Below are 24,542 nucleotides of genomic sequence, written 5' to 3' on the forward strand. Positions count from 1 at the left end.
GCAAATCCACATTCCTAACCAATGTTTGGTCAGAAAAAAAAATTTGGTATACTATTGAATTTTTAACTCTTAAGAGAATATTGGCTGGGAACGTAGAAGTGGGATGTACGTCTACATGCTTTGAACTCCGAAATATCAAATTGTGGAAGAAACATGAAAAAATCACGAATATTATTTTTTGGATCGTTATTGAATTATACTATGAAGAAAAATATGGACTTTATGGGTTTTCCAACACACAATTTAAATGACAAAAATAAATTAATTCCTATCTTACGGTAATGGGTGTAAAAGACCAATTATCTTTGACTATTTTGAAATCATTCAGATCAGTGTTCTATAATGCCTTAAAAAATATGCATTAAAAACTAAAAGTAGGGGCCGGCAACGCGGACCGGGCCAGCTAGTATTAAATAAACTATATTGAGTTTATTTTATAGCATTTCAATCAGTGACTTAACTTGTTTTTGTAGTTAGGAAACTACGCAAAAATGCTTAAAGTAAACTATGAATAGTCTCGCTACTACGGACTCGTTTCACCCCCGAGAGTCAGTATTAATAGATTAAACTACAAAAACTAATAATGAATATAAGGAAAACGGCTTTTAGCATCTAAAAATCTTTTCTAACAATATTTCAATAGTTTTGAAAGAGTCCAAGTTTTGAACATGATGCTGATATTAAAATATAGACTAATTTTCGCTATTGTGACCTCGCTCTATAGGCCAGGATAGATATTTTAGACTACAATGTCGTTTTCTTATTTAAACATGTTGTATACCCTTTATAGCATTTCAATCAGTGACCTAACTTGACTATTGTAGTTAGGAAACTACGCAAAAATGCTTAAAGTAAACTATGAATAATCTCGCTAATATCGGCTTGTTTTCTATCAAAAGTCGGTATTATTAGATTAAACTACACAATTTCGAATAAAATTTGAACTTTTATGAACCCACATTACACATTTCTCACATTATTTCGTCGAAAAAAAACATATTTTATTTTTCATGCGGTAATTTTTGATCTTTGATCGATATGTTATTCTTTTGTTGATATGAAAAGCCGAAAGAAGTATACATAATTTATTTTATAGACAATAATATACGGCTTAATTTATATAAGAAACGTTAAAAATCTTGTAGATTTTGGAAAATGTGTTGAGTATGTTGTTTTATAGCATTTCAATCAGTGACTTAACTTTTTATTATAGTTAAGGAACTACGCTAAAATGCTTATAATAAATAATGAATAATCTCGCTAATACGGGCTTGTTTCAATACCGAAAGTCAGTATTATTGGATTAAACTACACAGATTTTTTAATCTCATTGGAAACCAATGAATAGTTGTAGTTGCTGTATTTTTGTTTAAAACCTCAAAAGGATATTTTATTTGAAAACTATTTTGTGAATATTTTATAGCATTTCAATCAGTGACTTAACTTTATTGTCATAGTTAAGAAACTACGCAAAAATGCTTATAATAAATTATGAATAATCTCGCTAATATCGACTTGTTTCAATACCGAAAGTCAGTATTATTGGATTAAGCTACAAAGAATATCGAGAACTTGGGGTGATTTTTAGGAGATATCTTAAATCTTAATTTTAAAAATTACCATATTATTAACTGTTTGAAGATTATTTCGTTGACCGTGACTGTGTTAAATGTTTCATCCGCTAAGTACAATTTTGGCAAACTCCTTTCAATATTTCGGCCAGTATCTTACGAATAAATGCTTCAATGTTATCTTCCAATGCTTCGTCTGTATAAAGACGGGCATCACAAAAAGTGGAATAAGGGGGAAAATGCCAAATTTAGGCAGCTAAATGACTTTTACGCGTGCATGTGGCCGCGCAGATGGTGCCATTTCAAATGGAATAATACTAGGAATTGTAATACAGGGTGAGATAAAAAAAACTACAACATCTGACCATAATTTTTACATTTTTAATGTTATTAAATGAAAGCAAAAAATGTCGGAAATAGCATCAAATTTTAGAATAAATTTAGATTTCTTCGAATTGGTCACCTTTGGAACGAATTGTGGACTTTTTGTTTTTGTTTGTTTACAAACTGCTGGGCAACGAATGTTTTCTCATCGAAGAAAACCGAATTCGGCAGTTTACCACTACCACGGCCAAACAAAGCAACTCTAGCTATTTTGAGTTTATTTTCTTTCAGTTGCAGTGTAAGTTCTTGCACTTTTTGCAATTTCAATGGCTTTACCCCGAGCTCATTTTTCAATATTTGCCGAATGGCTTATTGCGATATGTTCAACTTATGAGGCATTTTTCGGCAACTGCGACGCGGGTTTCGATCAAGTCGCTTCTTTACTTTTCGAACCATTTTTGCGGATGTTGCTGTTTCCTTTCGTCCACTTCCTTGACGTCGGGCTACGCTACCAGTATCACGGTAACGAGCCATGATACGAGACACAAAAGATTTATTGACATTTAAATGCTGGAGTGCCCTAACGATAGCCACTCGTGGTTTTCCAGCCAAATATAAAGAAATCACTCTTGATTTCCGTCACGAATAACTTTTTTTTTATGGAAAATTCTTACCAAAATGTTTTTGTACGCTTGTAAACAAACAATATAATGAGCTGTCACGGCAATAATTTTAACAGCTGTCGGACGAGTGGCTTACAAATTACAACAGTCTGAAGTTTGTTGCAGTTTTTTCATCTCACTCTGTATAGTAATTCGAATACAAGCTGAATAATTTGAATTGCCAATGGATTAATTCAAACTTCAAATAGAATATTTTGCTAAAATTTAGTTTCATTATATCTTTAATGGAGACAACATGTTTCCAATTTAAGTTGGACTGTGATATTTCGTTGAATTCATATTTGTATATGATAATTTCAATTTTTCATCACAAGATTATGAAAAGACATGCAGGTTTTTTTAGATTTTTTAAAAAATGAAATCAAAAATCGCATATATTTCTGAATAACAAATATACTAATTTTCTTATCTTTTTGTGTTTTCATTCCAGCAAATTGACCTACACTCCTTGAACCTGCTGTTGGTTGAATTGGAGATGACATTGACGGCCTATGTGTCGCACAAATCACGTTTATTGGCAGCGCCGCGTAAGCTAATCGAAGAAATCGATAGTATACCTGATCCGCCACCACGTTGTCCAACGGGAAAATATAAATTCCACATACGTGTACGTGACACTCGAGTCCAACAGAATGTCAGTGCGCATAGCCAGCAAATGGTTAAGGTGGGTGCAAGTCCTGCTATGAAAATGGAGGGCAATAAATTTGTACCCATCAACACAACAACAACAGCAGTGACGGCGTCGGCGAATACATCCCATTTGGGTATTATGAAATCTACTGCAACAGAGACTGGTGGCAGTCGAATCCATAAACGTATAAACAATGTCATAAATCCAATTGGTTCTCCCAAACTGGGGCCCATAACACCCGGATCCATTACCAGATCCTCCCTTCCACCGATGTTATCATCGTCCACATCATCCTCACCCATGGGTCCAACACCTGCCAAACAAATGCGTTTACAGGATCCATTGAGTCTGGATGACATGGACAGCATAAAAACGGAAAAGTTTATCGATGATAAGGCCTTGGTGAAGGTTCTGGCACAACAGGTGAAGACCACATCAAATACCCGCAGCAGCCCTACTGATATTACACTAAAGACTGAAGCCGATGACGATGATAATTCTTCGGAGTTGGATCCAATTTTCAATATGTCAGACATCCTGCAGCAACGCAAGGAGCAGCGATTGGCCCGCCTCAAGCTAATGGCAAATGTGAATAAAAGACGTACCGAGGCCACACCCATATATGGTGCCGATTGTCGTGAATCCATTGAACATTGTTCCGAAGGCAGCCGCTTGTTGCAGTACTCCACATGGCAGACCAGAGGTTACACCAACTGCAACACTGCCATGCAACGTTGCAACGACAATTGGACCCTCAATAAAATTCTAAAATCATATGAGAAACGTTGTGAAGATCTTAAGCATATCTTTCAGAACTATGTTATCTATGTACCGTCCGCTTGTGCACCGCGCATACGTTTCTATGTGAACAATTTGGCCTCCATACGGATGGCACGGGAACGTGCCATAGAGCAAACAATACAAAAGGAAATGTCACCAAAACTGGCGCTACTACATCCCATTATTTCAGCCATGACCACACAATTTCCCGATCCACGTCTCATACAATACGACTGTGGCAAACTGCAGACATTGGATGGTCTTTTGAAACAACTGAAATACAATCATCATCGTGTTTTGATCTTTACACAGATGACCAAAATGCTGGATGTTTTGGAGGCATTCCTCAACTATCATGGCCACATCTATTTGCGTTTGGATGGTGCTACCAAAGTCGAACAAAGGCAAATTCTCATGGAACGTTTCAATACCGACAAACGCATTTTCTGTTTCATACTCTCAACGCGATCCGGCGGTGTGGGTATTAATTTAACGGGTGCAGATACTGTGATATTTTACGATTCAGACTGGAATCCCACCATGGATGCTCAGGCGCAGGATCGCTGTCATCGCATTGGTCAGACAAGAGATGTGCACATCTATCGTTTGGTCTCGGAGAAGACCATCGAGGTGAACATCCTTAAGAAAGCCAATCAAAAACGTATGCTTAGTGATATGGCCATTGAGGGTGGCAACTTTACAACATCGTACTTTAAGAGTTCCACAATAAAGGATCTTTTCAATGTGGACACACAACAACAGCAGCAGCAACAACAGGGTGAAACCACTTTATCTCAATCGAGAGAAACGGCACCATCATCATCGGCCTCATCAACTGTTGTTGAGAGCAATGAAATCGATTTGGAAAAGCAATCGTTGAAGGCATTCGAAAGTGCTCTAGCTGCTGCCGAGGATGAACAAGATGTCCAGGCGGCTAAGACGGCTAGGGCAGAAGCTGCTGCCGATTTGGCTGAGTTTGATGAGAATATACCGCTGGAAGAAGTGGCCACAAATATTGATGGCGGTGGTAATGTTGAGCTGAGCAAAGCCGATTTGGAAATGCAAAATTTGGTTAAACAGGTAAGAGTGGAACCAAAAGAATTTTTGTTGATGATGTTTTTTTATTTAGGTATTTAAATTTTATTATTGGATTATAAAACTACTAAAGATATCTGTTTATGAACTTCTTGTGGGAAGGGAAAACAAAAGAGAAAGTGAAACTCTGTTCATTTACTTCTTGTCAACTATAATGTATTAAAATTAAATTCAGCATTTTTTTTTTAAAAATTCGTACAGCACTTTTAAACCATCCTCGCTGTTAATATAATTTAGCATTGAATATTATTTTTATTTGTAAATTTGTCATTTTTTACAATTCAAATATTTGATGCTTAGAGCAATGTAACATTTGACGCTCAGACATAGTTAAAGCGATTTATTACCACGCTTGATTATATCACTCAAAGTCAAACAAATGTAGTTTTAAACTTAAGTCATTTTAAATACTTACTGTGGGCATTTAAATATTCATCGTTGAAAAATGTTTTATGAACTTGTTTTTGGACACGTATATCTGATGCCCAGATAAAATTCCATTGACGTTCAGACATAGTTAAAGCGATTATTTGACTACGCCTAATTATATCACTCAACGTCATACAATACTTTTCGGATTGTGAACATTATGTTGTGACTATAGATTTTTTTTGGGGTAAGAAATCATGAAACTATCATTCCTGTTATGTAATGACAGTATGCCTCTTCTAAAGGGACATTATAGACTATGAACCAAATTGCTTTGGTTTATGGATAAGGACTTTTGGGATATCCAATATAATAATTTATCATCTGTAGTCTAACAATCTCACCGATCGAACAATAATCGACTACGAGTCCCCACGGGCTAATTTATTTTTCAATTTATTCAAAACTTAACTGTTTCGCGTTTCACAATAAGAGCCGTTCTGCGGTCAAGAATGGTTCTCGAGTTTATTGTTTTTATACCCTCCACCATAACATGTAACATCTCGAAACATACATTTTAGACCCCACAAAGTACAGGGTGAGATAAAAAAAACTGCAACAAAGTCAAACGCCATAATTTTTATATTTTTTTTAATTTTATTGAATAAAAGCAACAAATGTCGGAAATAGCATCAAATTTTAGAATAAGTTAATAAGATTTGTTCGAGTTGGTCACCTTTGGCACGAATTGCTTTGTGGTATTTTGAAGCGCTTGCTTGCGGTGATCGACATTTTGGTATTTTTTTAGTGCCAACCTTGCTTTCCAAAATACTCCAGACACAATAGTCCAACGGATTAGTATCCAGAGATTTTGGTGGCCATTGTGTGCTGGAAATTAAACGAGAAACCTCATTTTGTAACCATTCTTGGGTGGCGCATCCTGAGTGCGATGGTGTCGAGTCCTGTTGGAATGTTCAAGGTCTGCGGCCAAAATGTTTGCGTGCCCAAAGCTTTAATACACGCTCCAGAATATTTTCGCGATAATATTCGGCATTTATTCTGATGCCACGGTCGAGCGGAGAGCGACCATCGGCTGTTATGGCGTCTCAAACCATTACCATGGCCGGTGCTTGAGTTCTGTTGGCCAACCGAGGGTGCACATTTTCAGCTGACCTCTTTGGCAAGTAAACACGATATTTTTGTTTGTTTACAAACTGCTGGACAACGAATGTTTTCTCATCGGAGAAACCCAAATCCGGTTCACCACGGCAGTTCGGCAGTTCACGAAGTAACTCTTTAGCTCTGTTGAGTATATTTTCTTTTTGTTGTGGGGTAAGTTCTTGCACTTTTTGGAATTTCAATGGTTTTACCCCGAGCTCGATGAAGTCGCTTCTTTACTTTTCAAACCATTTCTGTTGATGTTGCTGTTTTCTTCCGTCCACTTCCTTGACGTCGGGCTACGTTACCAGTATCACGGTAACGAGCGATGGTACGAGACACAAACGGTTTACCCACTTGTGATTTTCCAGCCAGTCTGAAGTTGATTGCAGTTTTATCATCTCACCCTGTATATATATTCTTGATCAGCATAAAATTCCATGTCGACTTAGCGATGTCCGCCCGTCTGTGACAATCACTCTAGCTTCCGAACAAAATGAAGTATGTTGATAAAATTTTACTCAAATGTATGTTATGTCTGCAGGACTTTTAGTATTGAAAATGGGCCATGTAGGTACACGTTTTGGTATAGCCCCCATATAATGGTACCTCCCTCTTTTCGGTATTTTGGTGATTTAAGAGACATTATTCATCGGAAATGTTCAAATTTGATATTTAAAGTTTTTAATGGAAGACAGAAAATTGTCCGTGCAGGTCCATCCCGGAATTGTTTCAAATTTGGTGTTTGAAGTTCGTAATGGATACTACAGCCTATTACAGAAAATTGTCTGTGCAGGTCCACGTTTTGGTATAGCCCCCATATAATGGTACCTCCCCTATATTCGGTATTTTGATTTTACCGAATATTTTTTTTGTTCAAGTTCGCATATGAATATTGTAATGGCTTATGACAAAAGTTGTCTATGCTGGTCCACGTCGTTGTATAGACCCTAATATAACGGCTACATTCGGTATTTTAATAGAAATTTTAACGGATTTTATTTTTTTTGAAAATTACCAAAATTGTTCCAAATGGTGGAGGAGGGTATTTAAAGTTCGGCCCAGCCGAAAGTACAGCCATTTTTTGTCAGATTCTCTTATGGTTTATATGTGTCCTTTCATCTAGCATTCCCTTTTTGGCATTGATTGTTTAAAGTTGAAAACTGTTCTCTATTTGGACCATAGTTTTGAACACGAACTTTTAATGCCTAGATTAATATTCTTTTTAACGTTCAGACATAGTCAACGCGATTATTACCCACGCCTGATTATATCACTCAACTTTAAACACTAATTTGAAATATTTTAATAATTTTATAAAAAAAATAGTTCAAAATCTTGACTGGCATCGACTATTTAATGTTGAAAGCTTCCCCTTTAATGGGAATGGCTTTGGACGCAAATATTTAATGCCTAGAAAAAATATTTTGGCGTTCAGACATAGTTAAAGTGATTTATGCCCACGCTTGATTATATCACTCAACGTTGAACAATAATAAATAATATCTAATAAAATTGTAACAAAAATTCGAAACCACTCAGCATTTTTGAAAAATAGTTTTTAAAAATCAGTTCTAATTGAATTTTATTTACCCTCCCTTTGCAGCTCTCACCCATCGAACGTTACGCAATGCGTTTCGTTGAAGAAACCGGCGCCGCCTGGACGGCCGAACAGTTACGTGCTGCCGAAGAAGAACTCGAGGCCCAGAAACGTGAATGGGAGGCAAATCGTTTGGCAGCTCTACAAAAAGAAGAAGAAATGCTCAAACAGGAAGCTGAAAATGATGAAATGCTAACATATTCCCGGAAGGATGCCACTAATCAGGTTAATAGACAAAAATCTAATGTTAAGACTAATAGAAAAAGATCAAATATGGTGGCTAGAAATCGAAATAGGGGAACGTCCAACACTGCTGCGGCTGCTGCTGCCTCGGCTAATAATAAACGACGGCGTTTGCAACAACTACGGAATAGTAGAAATATTGCAAATGCCCGAACATCAAGTAGAAGAGGTGGAGGAGCAGCAGCAATGTCGGCAGTGGAGGCGGAAACAAGCGATAACAACACCAATCGTAAACGTCGTATAAGTAATAGGCAACAACAACAGTTAAATGTACAAAAGAATAGACGTAACAGGACTACCTCTGGCGTTGATAGGAATAGAAAGCAAAGAAGACAACAGCAGAGACGCGGTAGAACGAATAGAATTAGTGGAGGTAGCTTGAGGGGGGATAGTGATGAAGAAAATAAAGAGGATGATGAAGACGATAGCGAGGCAGAGACAAATAGTGAGGATGAAGAACAAGAGCAGGCAATGGTTAGTGGTAATGAGGAAGCCAATGAAGATACAATGGAAGAAGTTGAAAATGAAGGGGATGACGGAGACAATGATGACGATGACGATGAAGAGGCAGAAGAAAACGACAATGAAAGTCAGGACGATGCTGAAAGTCAGGGTACTGACAATGAAGATGATAATGAGGTCAACAATACTGCTGACGAAGAAGAAAATGAAGATGAGGACAAAGGCAACGAACAATCTGAGGATGAGGAAGCAGAACACGAGCAACATACTGAAGACGATGGTGAAGAGTTAGACGAAAGCCAACAACTGAGCCGTAGTAGGTTAAGATCTTTGCGCGGTAGTAGTGCTGGTAGTTTTACGAAGAAATCCCCAAAGATTGTGCGCCGCAAATCTATGCGTCAATCTTTGGATACCTCCCATGCAACCAATAGAAAGACCACACGTACATCAATGGCTGCAGCAAGGGCGGGAAATCGCACCCAGCTAAGTGGGAGGAAATCTGGCGATCAGATTAACCGAAGAAGAAGAACGACATCGGCAGCTGCAGGTCCTGTAAAGACAGGAGTTAAAAACCAAAAATTATTGAGTTTCGCTCGTAAGCGTTTACGCCAACGCCAGGAAATGGCTAGAGTCAAAGATCAGACACCAGCAAAGAGGAAAACAAGTTTAAGTTCGGGTAAAACGCCACCGGCCAAGAGAAGAGCAACAGGTGCCAGAAGTGTGGGGCAAAGTAGCAGGGTTTTGAGACACAGTCCCAGGAAAGCAGCTCAGAAGGAAGAAGAACATGAAGAGGAGGAGAATGAACCCAAGCAGAATGAAGATGAGGGGGAGGAGGAATATAATGCAGAAGAGAATGAGAATAATGATGAAACCAACGATGATGTTGAAGACGAGCAACATACAATGGATGAGGGGCAGGATGATGATGATGATGATGAGGAGGAAGAGGATCAAGATGAACAACATAGTGATGAGGACGAAGAGGAAGAAGAAGAGGAACAACAACCAGAAGAAGAAAAGTCAAGAACCACCAACAGAAACTATTTGCGTTCTCGCCAAACGACATTGAGATCAAGAGGTGGTAAAGTTATGAAACCCCAGGAGGAAGATGAATCCGATGACGAAACATCCAACAATAAAAAAGAGAAAGATCAAGAAGATGATGATGAAGAGGAGGATGAGGAAGACAACGACAATGATGATAAATCGTCATATGCCACAGCCGGTGAAAATGTGGAAGAGGAACAACGTCATCAAATTGAACTTGGTGGCAATTCTAGCAGTATGGATGCCTGGAATGTGCACAACCAAGCCCAAGATACCACCACAAACTCAACATACTACAATGTTTCCGATGAGTCGGAAAGTGAAGACAATGAGACCATGGGTACAAGTTTGAATTCGACTCTCAAGAAAACACCGTTGGGTGGTGGCAATGCCAGGAGCTTACGTTCCAATCTTGCTGGTGGCGTTTCAGATGCTGCTGCCGGTGGAGGTGGTGGTGGTGGGGGTATATCATCGAGTACTCCACAACGAAATGAAAACAATCACACGCCACGAACACGTTCAAGGGGCTCGGTAAAAATTAATCTCTGGAAATTGGACGATAGTCCTGTTTTGCCCCTGTCTGGACATCATCACCATCATGGTGGAGGCGGTAGACACCACAAAACTCAACAAAATGCAAATGAAGAATCAGCCACAGTGAGTAGCAGCCCCAACAAGACCCCTACAGCTGCTTCTGGCACAAGCAAACGTGTTTCACATGCTTCGACAAAAACAACGAGCAGTGAAACTCCAACCAAATCTTCGGGAAATATAACAACCCTGCATCGTTGGCTCTTGAAGACACCAAGATCAACGGGTAATTCCGCTAGCCAACAGCAACAACAAGCCTCAAATGGTTCCCCCGCCACCGGAAAATCAACATCCCATGAAACGTCATGATGAAAATGGTTGGCCATGCAAAAAAATAAAATTTGGCCAATTGCAATTGGAAGGCACTGCAATAATTAGTTGAAGCTCCTTAGCTGGGTCATTGATGTGTGCGTTGGGTTTATTAACTTTTTATGGGTTTGATGATGATGATGATGATTTGGGACAAGAGGATTTCTCTGCTAAGGCTACCACTAAAATTTTATGTTTTAGCTTATTTTTCTTTCTTTTTAATACAAATTAACGGAAGCTTGTATCAAGTTTAACGTTAGTTAGATTTCCTTTCAACCAACAAATAACCAGTTGCTATTTTTAAGTACGTTAGTTATATGAGAACCCATGCTTTCTTCCTTATCTTTCAATACTCAAGCCTTTAAGAACATACGCAGCGACTTCTTTTAAAATAAAAATAAAGAAAATGGTTGGAGTTGGCTTTCATCGTCTTTCAATTTCTGCATTCCTCAGTTTGTCAAGTTTTCCTTCTTTCTTTGTTAAGTTTAGTTGGGAAAATTAACGTCTCGTCTTAGTTGAGTGGGAGATAGAGAATGATAGATGATCGGTCCTATCAACACAACCCAATTAGTTTTGGACCATGTAAACTTTTCATCCTGTATATATTAATATATAAAATTTAATGGTAAACAAAAATAAAATAATTTCTAAACTAGAATTTTCAATTTACAAAAAAGTATAGTTAGATTTAACAAAAAAAAAAAAGGAAAAAAACTGAAAATTAAAATACGTATAAAATGATCATATGTTAAGTGTTTTTGAGCAGGATAAGAAAACAAACCGGAAAACAACAGATTACTATTATATAAAAGAAAAAAAAATAGCTATGTATGTATGTACAACACCATCTTCTCCTCCCATCCCTTTGATATTTGTAAAAACATTGTTCTAATTTTTTATATTTTTAAGTTCAGGGATGTAAATGCCGAAAAACACATGATTTTTCCTTTTCATTTTGGGAATTTTAGAGAATGTATTTCCTTTCATATTGTACTTTTGAAAATAGGACCATATATTAAATAAAAATATACATTTCTTTTTAAATCATTCATTTAAAAATTAATGCCCTTCACCAATGGTGGTTGTGTGTATTTAAATCTCAGTATTCTGGTTTTCAATGAAACATAAATTAACAATTAATTCTTATATTTTTATGACTTGTTATTTTCATTTTTTCATTCTTAAGTCCGATTGAAAATTGTATTAACTCTTAAAAATTATTCAATGCATGGCCTATATATGTATGTGGTCGCTCAATAAGGCTACTGACAACTAAGTTTGCTGTTAAAAGATATAATTTTGAAATTGAAAGATAGCCAAATCACAATAGTGCAATTTTCTTTTATTGTAAAATTGTTATTGAGCATAGTCTTCTGTGTCGGTCTTCTGTCCGATCCTGGGGTAGGCAGAAATTCAACAAAAAAATGTTGTCGTTTTTATGCAAAATGGTAGCGACTGTCTGGCTGGGGTGCACCATAGCTCTCGAAGGGAGTATCCGATGTGGTCCAAACTTGGTATATCGTAATATTTTTGTCAAACTTAGATCGAGTTCGGAGATGGACAATATCGGTCCACTGCTTCTGGTACCTCCCCCACAAAAAAACGAAATTTTCGAAAAATATATTTTCTGCACAGAAAGGGAAACGATAATCCGATTTTGCTCCAACTTTGCAATTCCTAATATTTGCGTCAGTGCTACGTCAGGTGCGAAAATGGACAATATCGGTTCACTCCGTCAAGTACCTCCCCAACAAAGGGTCAACATTTTGAATAGTTACAACTCTTATAAAATGTGATATAAGAGTCCGATTGTCTTCAAATTTCACACATCCCAATATTTTTATAAACCTAAGATTTGGTGTTAGGATGGAATATATCGGTCAACTCTTTATTGTACCTCCCCCACAAAAGATAGAAATTTTCAAAAAATATTTTTTGCACAAAAAGAGAAAGGATAATCCAATTTTGCTCCAACTTTGAAAATCATAATATTTGCGTCAGATCTACGTCAGGTGCGAAAAAGGGTAATATCGGTTCACTCCGTCAAGTACCTCCCCAACAAAGGGTTAAAATTTTAAATAATTAAAACTCTTATAAAATGTGATATAAGTGTCCGATTGTTATTTTAGACTTGGCACATCTGAAAATTTCCATTACCACAGGATCTGTTATAAGAACGGTAGATATCGGACCATTCCTTCTGGTACCTCCCCTACAAAGGATCAACATTTTGAATATACATGAAGGTCATAAAACGCGAAATAAGCATTAGGTTTTCTTTATACACAAGATCTGTTGTAAATCCACTCCTTGTTCTTGTTGTTGTTGATCCACTCCTTCTGGTACCTCCCCCACAAAGGCTCAAAAATTTGAATATCCAAAAGCGAAATTAACATCCGATTCCATTCCAGACTTTATACATCTCAATATTTCCATTTCATATAATATAGTCCAAACCGGGCACATCGCAATATTTATGTCATATGTATTCAGGTCCGACACGAAATGGTCAATTTTGAACCATTTCTTCGTATCCTATACCATAGAGGGTCAACAATTTGAATAATCACAAAACACAAGTCAAAATATATTTTAATAATTGCCTGAGGATATACATCTGTCGGCTAAACTGACTGATACTTTTTAACTTGTTTTATTGTCAAATTCCCAAAAGAAGTCTTCTTGGCCGACCATATATATTGGCCTTGGCAAATACTATATAAAATTATTTCTAATTTCATGACCACTATTCAAAATTGAGTGTTTTCTAACACGGGAAGTTGAATATTGTTTAACTTCCCAAAAGTTAGGTTTTCATTTCTGTTTTCAAAATACAAATACCTAGGTTCCTTCCAACATATTTCCTTTAGGGTTTATCAAAACAATTTTAGAACTTCCATTAATTTTTAAAATACTCCAAATTGTTTCCTTTCCCAAAGAACAACATCATACAATACATACCATTTTTTTTTCAAAAAAAGTATATAAAAATTGCTTAAAATTATTACAAAAAACCCAACTTTTGTTATTTCATTATTTCGTTATTAAGTTAGAAATGTTAAGATTTTAGTTTTGCGTATATTATAATTTTTATAGGATACTCTCTCTTAACAAATAAGAAAAGGACTCTTGTGTATTTTGTTAATTTATATATGAAAGAAAAGAAAAAAAACAAACGGAAAACATCCCAAGTTCCACAAGAAACAACAAAAAAATATTTATTATTAATTTATGTATAAAAAAAAAACAAATTAAAAATGTAATAACAACTGACTCCTTATCATATATATATATAGAATAAAGTACGACCAAAACTCACCATTTTCAATGGAAATGGTGAGAAATATGTTGTACTTACACAATCCCAAAAGAAACAAAAAAAAAAACTGAAATTATCTCTAAAGAAAGAAAAAAAAGAACAACCAATAAAGGCTTTTAAGAAAATAACCTAAAAAATAATTAAAAAAAATAAACATAACCTCAAAAGTGTTTTATTTATTTTTTCCGGTCAACAAGAAAAACACACAAGTGAAGACAATTTTGAATGAAAAGAAAATCTAGAACAAAAATCTTTGGCCCTTTGACTCTCTTTTTCAATTAAAAATTAAATAACAACAAATGAAAAAAAAAACCTATCAACAAAAATAGTGAAATTACATAAAAAATAAACAAGAAAGAAAATTCTTCAATTACTCCCAAAAAAATATTATTTTCTTCTATGAGCGCTCTATCAACTAAATAAACAATGCAAATCTGTTTTGGTGTCATAATTTATAAAAAGAAAAAAAAAAAAAGACGGAAAACATTCATTACAAAAAATTATTATTGTCTATGGAAAGTTGTTTGGTAATGGCAAAACAATTCGAAACAAAACATTTATACATACATATTTTGAGCGGGGCACCAAAACAGTGTTTAATTTATAAAACTAAAAAAAAAAATCAAAACAAATTTTATATCATAATAATTACAATTCAAAATTTACTTGCCATTCCCAAACGGCCTTAGATTTGTTTTTTTCTTTGATTCACCAAAAAAAAAAAAAATTGTTTTTTGCTGCTGTTTTTTGTCAAACTGTTGCTGTGAAAAAATAAATAACATTTTTTCCCAAGAAGAATCGAAAAGAATGATCTTTTTTAAGAAAACCTTAACTAAGTCACCAAAACAGTTTCTGTTTGCTTGCCTATTTTTTAAAAGAAAATAATATTTTTTGTGTGTGTGTAATAATAATAACAACAATTTTCTTTTCTTCTTTATTTTTTTTCGGTGAATTTTTTTTGCCTGCTCACTTTCTACTATCCTACGGCCAATGACTGCCATCCATCGTCCCGCCCCTACAAAACAATTTCCATTCATCAACATTGTCTTCACTTCTTCAATAGATATGGATTTCGGCCAATACCATGGAACAAATGCCGGTAAGTATTATTTACTTGTTTTTTAGAATATATTTTGGAAATTGCAAGGAAAAAAAAACAGAAGCTAGAAACAAAGTTTCTTTGTTTCTTCCATAAATACAGAATATTTGTCCAGTTTGAATATTTTCATGTACTGTCCATGTATTTTTGTAAACAAAGTACAGATCGCATTTATCGCCCTATCCAGATGAAATTTTGCATAAATCATTTGTTTGGGCCAAGGACGAACCCTATTGAAATTGGAGATAATCAGTAAAAATTTAGATATAGCTCCCATATATATCTTCGTCCGATTTGCCTTTTATTGTGCACCAAAACATGTAATATCATCCCGAATAGTATGGAATTTTGCACATAAACCAAATTAGGACTGAAAATAAGTATGCCAAATTTGCTATAGCTCCAATATATATTGTTCATCCGATTTTTTATTTTAGTCCTCCGCAGCCGTAATATGCACTCTGTAACAACATTATTCGGGGAAATATATCAAATGCAGCTCAGAAATACCTTTTTACCTAAATTTTATCGAGATCGGTTCAGATTTGAATATAGTTCTCATATATAACTTCGTCCGATTTACTTTTTTTGTGCACCAAACGTCTAATATTTGATGAAATTTGGCACTTACTACCGAATTGAGTCTAGAAGCTAGTATGTCAAATTTGGTGAAAATCGGTTCAGATATAACTATAGCTCCCATATATATTGTTCATCCGATTTGTTATATTTGATACCCACAGCCGTAATATGCACTCCGTAACAACGATATTCAAGGAAATATATGCAATAAAGCTCAAATTTTATCAAGATAGGTTCAGATTCGGATATAGCTCCCATATATCAAATGGGCAATACAAGTCCGACTTTAAAAGATACAAATGCTTCGGCATATTTTGTCTTTTGAACTTTAAATTACAATTATAATCATAGCGTGTATGATTGAATTCTCCCATAAAAAACTTTTAATTGTTATGTGGAGCTCTACTAAATTAGCAAAGTGGGTGTAGGGCCCCGCCCGACTTTAAGATTTTTTTACTGTTTTTTTTTTTTTTAATTTTGTCAGAATTCAATGTTTTTGCTGTTGCAAGTTCGTCAAGTCCAATTTTTGTGATATATCCACATTTAATCCCCCAAACACTGACAAGTTTTGTGTGATAAATTCGTATGGGTAGAAATTATTTTGGTCCAAAACGGCTGATTGTACCCATACCCCACTACATTTGATACGGAAACTTTCTTCTATTCATAAAATATTTCCCTAAACAGTTATATATCTTTCCTTAAAACATTGTCAAGCTATAAGCGATCCCCTAAAAATATCCTTTTAAAAAGAGACTGGGATGTTATATCAACAACACCGTCAGAGAAAATCCCTCCCTCTATGCACCGACGTAGCCCGGTATCCCTTCGAAATATATTTAGAACATGGTGCTTGAAATATTTAGTATACCCTACACAACACTGTGTGTCGGGGGTATTATACGTTTGATTGGGCCAAAAATTATTAATTCTATCTCGCAAATCTGAGCCGATCTAGTATGTCCGTCCGATACTCACGAGATGATCGCATAATATTTAGGGGTTGAAATAGACCAAAAACTTAAAAATTTTATTGAATGAAAGCAAAAAATTTCGGAAGTAGCATCAACTTTTAGAATAAGTTTAGATTTGTTTGAATTGGTTACCTTTGGCACAAATTATGGCTTTCAAACGGCCAATGAAACCGTCACACGCTGCCCGAATGTTGCTCTGCGGTATTTTGGCCCATTCCCGGCAGAGCGTTTGATTGAGGTGATCGACACTTTGGTATTTTTTAATGCCAACCAAAATACTCCAGACACAATAGTCCAACGGATTGGTATCCAGAGATTTTGGTGGCCATTGTCAAATGTTTGCGTGTTCAAGGCTTTAATACACTCTCCAGAATATTTTCGCTATAATATTCGGCTTTTATTCCGATGCCACGGTCGATTAATACGAGAGGAGACCGAAAATCGGCTGTTATGGCGTCCTACATCATCATCATGGCCGGGGCTTGAGTTCTGGTGGCTAACCGAATTTTTGAGTCTATTTTCTTTCTGTTGCGGTGTAAGTTCTTGCACTTTTTGAAATTTCAATGGCTTTACCCCTAGCTCATTTTATAATATTTGCCGAATGGAATATTGCGATATGTTCAGCTCACGAGCCATTTTTCGGCCACTGCGACGTCCACTTCCTTGACGTCGGTCTACGATAGGGTCTCGTTGAAACCATTTGTTAGCTCGTCTTAAGACAACCTAACCAAAGTTGATTGGATTCATAATCCTCTTCATTGTTTGAACAATATTTTTAACCTTATTCGAAGCATCTAATTTCTGTCCGTTTTTAAGGATTCTTTTAAAGTCTAGAATATAGGCCCCCAAACTTTTAATTTGCTTTATTTCATTCAGATTTCTCTAATTTATTTGAATTTCATAATTTTATTTTTCTCTCTCCCTTAGATGTGGTGCCCACCAACACCGCCGCAAGATAACGATGACATCTACATCGACTATTCGCTGACATTCTTATATGACTTGGATCCAATACCGGAAACAGAATTACCACCCGTATACGTCAAAAAAGAATATAAACGTTCTCGCTCAGATGCCGGTTTCCTTATTGATGGCAATAAGAGACCAGCAAAAATGCGACGTGAAGAAATGTTCTGTGCTCCCCGGTCGCTGTTCGATCGGCCATCGGCAGCTATAGCTCGCATCCGACGTGATCTGAAAAATCAACGTTACAGGGGAACGTTCAAACCCAATGTACAGATTCCAGGTCTCAAGCCACAAATACCCCAGAAACCAATACCCGAACCCGAGGGCATGGCCGAATGGTGTATATACGAAGATATTGCCATACTACATGTTCTGGTGAATCTACAGGGCTTGCCCTGCAATCTAATGTTGCTGTCTCCAGGCCATACACCCAATTGGGATCTGGTGGCGGAGATTGTAAATGCCTATTCGAAAACGTATAGATCACCTAAACAGTGTAGATGGCGTTATGAAAATGTAATACAACCACGCGAAGAGGGCAAACTGGTGGAGAGTCCCAAGAAACAGAAAAAACTGAAGGCCAATCTGAAAACGGAATATCTTAAAAGTCCTCTGCGTTGTTTGCGGACAACTCAGCTGTATGCCAACGACAACAATGCTTCGTTTACGAAAATCATGAAGGGACGATTCGATTGTATTAAGACGGCATATTTGAAAAAGGCTCCGGCGCCAAAGCGTCACTTTATCACATCGAGTCTCATGAATCCCAAACACATGGAAGTGCTGCAAGAATTTGGTATTGTAAATTATGATCAGCCCATAACACCGCAGAACATTGCCATAATGAGAGCAAATAAAATGCGTGAAAAACAAAGGACACAATGTTTGCCGCCACCACCCTCTGTTGCTGCAGCTAGTTCTGGGTCTACAGCCTCCGCTGGGCAACAAACTGCTGCGGCCAGTGCTGTTGCTGCTGCTGCAGGAGGCCAGACAGCACAGGGAGGGGGATCGTGTTGTGTTACCACAACGTCTGGGGTCAATGTCGTCCAGCCGCAGCAGCAACAGGCTCAGCAAAGTTCGGCCACTAGTCATTTGCAGGAGTTGGTGCAGCAGCAGCAACAACAACAGGTGCAACAAGTCACGACATCTGCTCCTCCAGGTTTGCATACACAGCAACTGCAGATACATCAACTGACGCCCACAGGAGGACAATCAACGCCACAACAACAAACAGCAACAGCAATCGTACTTCAACATGCCTCTGGCTCAGGTGGTGGCCAACAATTGCAGCAACAACAAACTGTCGTCAGTGGATCCAGCACCCCGCAGCATTTGATTAGACATGGCAACATAACAGCTTCACAAATTGTAAAGACCATTGTGGCTCAAACCGGCCTTTTAACAACTGGCCAAGTCCAGCAGCTGCATCAGCAACAACAAAACCAAAACAACCAAGGCAATTCGCCTCAGGTCGGACAACATGTTCAACTGCAACAACAAAGCGGTGGCAGTGGTAACATGGTGGCACCCCCACTCTCGGTTTCGGTGGTTCTGACACAACCCGTTCAGACTATTTCGTCCAATGTTCAAAATCAAGTGGCCCATCATTCGCAGGTGTCGTCATCGACAGCTCAAATTGTCTCGCTTTCACCACAAACCATTGTCTCCAGCTCAGCCCAGGTGGGTAGTATTGTCCACACCCAATCACTGCCCCAAGTTGTGTCAGTCTCACAATTGGCCACTGTTGGCACCGTCCTAACAACATCCAGTGGAATGCAACAGCCAACGGGTACAGTGACAACACTTAACACCTCGGCATTGAGAGCACAACGCATTGTGGCAGCTTCAAGTGGCACTACACTACAGGATGTGGTGTTACAACAACGTACTGCCGGTAATCCCAGTCCCACAATTGTTTCGATGTCAAGTCTCGGTTCGAATGTTGGCCAGGCTTCGTTGCAGGCAGCACAATTCCAATTGGCCTCCATGCCATCGGGTACTCAACAAGTTGTTACCAAGGGCATACGAGTTAGTTCTCTGCAACAAGGCCAGAAACTGGCACCAGGAGGTGCTGGTGGTACCACAGCTCAGGGCCAACAATCAGCCCACATACAATCGTATAGACAACGGCAGCTCAAGGTATTACAGGCCACCGGACCGGGACAACAGGGTCAGCCGACAGTTGTACAAACAGCTTCGGGCCAAGCTGCTTTGGTCAATGCTCAGGGTACCATAATTGGAACTGGACCCACAACGGTACAGGTCGTACAGGGACAAAAGGTAACAGTGGCCACCTCGAATGTGGCAGTTACCACACCCAGTGCCACAGGTGTGGTGACAACAGTGGCCAATCAAATGCATGCCCAACAGGTACAGCAAACGCGTGCCCAGTTTATCAAACAGGTTTCCGCATCGGGAAAACAAATATTTACCCGCCAGGTTGGCGATAGTGATATGCTGTTGGTTAAACGACAAATGATCTCAGCTGCGGGTCAACAGAAAACTGCCCAAGTTATACAACAGGGTGGACAAATCTATACCACGACAGGTCAAGGTATAACCCTGCAACAGCAATCTCAAGCTACCACATCAGGCGGGAACGCCGTTCAGCAGCAGCAGCAGCAGGGGCAACAGCAAACCACCACACAAGTTGTGCAACAGGTGACGCCTCAACAAATTGCCACATTGGTAAAGACATCTGGTGCCTCGTCTGGTGGCAATGGTGGTCAGGGGGTTACAGCTGGCCAGCAACAGCAAACCCAAAATACCGTTAACATGGCTCTGTCGCAGCTTAAGCCGGGCGGTCAAATAAAGGTCACCATGGCCAATCAATCGCAAATGCGTCAATTACACATGCAACAACAACAATTGGGAATGCCAAGGAAAATTTCACGAATGACCCAAATCCAGGCTGCGCAAGCTGCAGCAGCGGCGGCTGCTAGTCAACAACAGCAGCAGCAGCAACAACAACAAGTTCAAAATGCCAACACCACTATGACACAATCGGCAAGTTTGCAGCAACAGCAGCAGGGTGGGCAAAAACAAGGCAGTAGTGGTGGAACGTCTGCGGGCTCATCCGGATCGGGTGGAGTGCAAACCCAATTGGTCCACATCCAAAACACAAAGAATCTTTCGTCATCGGTAACCGTCCAACAAATACAACAAGTGATGCGCCAAGGCCAACCCGGCACACTGGCAACCACTGGCTTTGTTTTGGGTAAAACTAGTGTGGGTCGGGTTATCCCTGTTTCTGTCGCCTCACAGCCGAATCAGCGTCAAACTATACAGGTAAGGAGAAGGTTTCAAAACAAATTTTAGTTTTGAAAGTTCAATATCCACAGACATGGATAATATCCATTGATGTGGATAATATCCATAGACGTGGATAATAAAATAATGAAATAAATAAAATCCACAGACTTTGAAAAATCCACAGTCGTGAATGAGATACACAGACGTGGATGGGATCCGCAGATTGGATAACATCCACATACGTGGATAATATCCATAGACGTGGATAATATTCATAGATATGGATAATGGACGTGGATAATTTCCATAGACGTGGATAATATCCATTGACGTGGATAAATTCCGTAGACGTGGATAATATATACAGATATGGGTAAGATCCACAGATGTGGGTTACAATATTCACAGACGTGGATATTGTTCACGGATGTCGATAGGATCCACAGGCTTGGATAAAATCCTTAGTCCTCGATAATATCCATAGACGTGGATAATGTTCACAGCTGTCGATAGGATCCACAGACTTGGATAAAATCCATAGTCCTCGATAATATCCATAGACGTGGATAATGTTCACAGCTGTCGATAGGATCCACAGACTTGGATAAAATCCATAGTCCTCGATAATATCCATAGATGTGGATTATTTCCATAAACGTGGATAATATTAACAGATGTCGATAAGATCGCAGACTTGTATAAAGTCCATAGACCTCGATAATATCCACCGAAGTGGATAACATTCACAGTCGTGAATGAGATCCATAGACACACACAGATTGGATAATATCCGCAGGTAGGGGTAATATCTATAGACGTGGATAATATAAACAGTTTGGATAATATCCACAGACGTGTATAATATCTATTAACGAGGATAATATCTAAAGACTTGGACAATATTTATAGACGTGGATAATGGATGTGGATTTTACAACTTGCAGCTGGATATTTACCCACGGTGGTGGGAAATTTTTCAGCTTTCCTTCTGTGATTCCTTTCTAATAATTCTCTATTTTTCTTAATATCCCTAGGTGGTTTCGGCAGCCTCAGCCCAAGCTCTAACTGCTGGCAATTTGAGGGCTCATGTGGCAAGCGGTCAAAATATAGCCGGTACTATTAAGGTTGCCACATCCGGTGGCGGTTCACAGTCCCAAACTCAACAGGCAATTATTACCGCCATACAACAGCAACAACAAAATCAAAGGCAAAATGCCAGCCCGGTGCGATTGCAAACAACGGCTGGTGGCAATTTGGTAGCTGTGGTACAGCAACAATCTTTGCAAGATCAACAACAACAGCAGCAACAACAACAACAGCAACAAACCCAAAATGTTATGGTCACTACCTCGGCTGGTGGCAACAGCAATCAAACTGAAATAATGACCATTACCTCGTCGGGGACAACATTGACCACGGGAACACAACAACAGCAAACGCAACAAGCAACACCACAACAAGTTAGGACATTGGTGAAAAAGAAAATCATGCAAATACGCAGTGAAAACAAGGAATAATTGTAAACAAAAAAGAAAACTTACAAAAACTTAAGAGAAACAGAACAATTTTTAAAATTTCAAATATTTGGGAGGGTCTTAAATTATGTTCCCTCCCCCTAATCTACAACGACAAGTATTATTCGTTTTAATGTTTTTTTTTTTTTTCAATAACAAAATATTTATTATAATAAATTTTTTTGATTTCTCAAATTTGGTTAGAGGTGTGTATAAAACCATAGTAATATAAACGCATAACAACAAAATTAAATGTAATAAAGCTTTAGTTTATAAATTATTAATCTCTTAAATGTCTACTTTTTGTGTAGGGCTTTAGAGCAAAACACTTTTTAAGGTCTATATATAAATATAATAGCATATTTGATATTAGTTTTAATGTTTAAAATAAACAAATTCATGAAAGAAACATAAAATACACAAAACAACTATATTTTTCAAAATTGAACTCTTGTAATTAATCCAAAAATTATTTTCTCTTTTTTTACCAACCCTTGAAAATTACTGTTTATAGAATAAAAAAAAAAAACATAAACAAGGAAAAGAAAAAGTTATAAATTTTAAATATAATAATAGTATTTTAATTATTATCTATAAATAACAATAAAAATAATACAAAAGAAAATATTTGCCCCTACTTTTGCCAAGGAGGGCATTCTACATTATGTAATGTAAATTACTTACACATAAATAAAAATAAAGAAACATAAATATAAAATCTTAAAACTAAATAAATTAAATCTGGTTATATTTTCATTCAAATTTATATTTCTAGAAAAAAGAACTGAGCGGTGATTTTATAAGAAAGAAAAAAGAAAATTCAGAAAAAATCATGCAAATGTTAACAACGACTGTGTCTTCCAATATTTCGGCCGGTATCTCCCGAATAAATGCTTCAATCTTGTCATCCAATGCGTCAATTGAAGCAAGCTCCTATGTATAGACATGCGCTTTTGCATAGTCCCACAAAAATTGTCTAAGGGTGTTAAATTGCACAATCATGACGGCCAATTGATCGGTGCCGACGTTAAGTAAAATGTTCATCGAACTCGTCTCACGATAATGCCATAGTTAGTTACGCGTCTTGTTTAAACCACATGTCATGCATGTCAAGCTCCTGCATTTTGGTAAACAAAAGTTACGTTACGATTTGCAGGATCTTCGAAGAAGTACGGTCCAATGATACCACCACCAGCCAATAAACCGCACCAAATTGTGACTTTCTGAATGTTTTGGTAGCTTTTGCAATGCTTCTTCTGATCTTCACACCAAAATCGACAATTCTGTTTATTAAGTAGCCATTGTGCCAAAAATAAGCTGACCATAAAATGGAAGAAGTACGCTACAAAATATCAGTGGAGTTTTAATAAAAAAAACCGTGTCATAGAATAGCCCGCGAAATTAGCCGAATTTTTGAATCTGGAGTTAGAATCGTATTAACAGCAGACAAACAAAACATGTGTAGCAGTTACAAAGCAGTTACTGTTAAAGCCTGTTTTGGCATAAAGAGGATAGCAAAAAAATAACGCTTTAGAAAAGTCCACATAAATATCATAATTTTTATTTCCTTTAACAGACCTTGATTACGACCTGAAATGTTTAAAATGGACATGATGGCCAAATAGTTTTAATGTTATCAATGCTCAAAAATTCAAAGTATTTCTTAAAATCCACGATTATGTCCTTGAAGTTCCTCATTAAAATATTTCTTAAAAATTCACGTTGATTGTTTTTAAAATATTCCCTAAATAATCACAATTTTGGCTGTCAAGTTCCTCTGAAAATGTTCCTTTTTGTTGCTCTGGAAAATGTTCCTCTTCGTTGCTGTAATGGTCCTTGATAAAATATTCTTTAAAAATCCACGTTTATTGCTCCTTAAAAAAATGCTTCTAAATTTCCGAGTTCATTAACCTAATGGTCAATAAAATGTAAACCCACGTTTATTGCCTTGATATTCCTTAAAATATATTCCT

The 24,542-nt window shown here is 37.4% G+C and overlaps 1 protein-coding gene across 1 annotated transcript in view; it reads left to right on the forward strand.

The window, feature by feature from the left end:
- The window catches only part of LOC105261447 (helicase domino), a 50,693-nt gene extending 27,406 nt beyond the window's left edge, over positions 1–23,287 (forward strand). The window contains exons 9-13 of the mRNA XM_059120081.1: positions 3,009–5,069; positions 8,218–8,436; positions 15,246–15,281; positions 17,765–21,091; positions 22,090–23,287. Of these exons, the coding sequence (XP_058976064.1) occupies positions 3,009–5,069; positions 8,218–8,436; positions 15,246–15,281; positions 17,765–21,091; positions 22,090–22,572 (6,126 nt within the window). The 3' untranslated portion in view covers positions 22,573–23,287. The remainder of the gene's footprint in view (positions 1–3,008; positions 5,070–8,217; positions 8,437–15,245; positions 15,282–17,764; positions 21,092–22,089) is intronic.
- Positions 23,288–24,542: the final 1,255 nt, after the last annotated feature.

This window comes from Musca domestica, unplaced genomic scaffold (assembly GCF_030504385.1).
Source record: "Musca domestica strain aabys unplaced genomic scaffold, Musca_domestica.polishedcontigs.V.1.1 16, whole genome shotgun sequence".
NCBI classification, from domain to species: Eukaryota; Metazoa; Arthropoda; class Insecta; order Diptera; family Muscidae; genus Musca; species Musca domestica.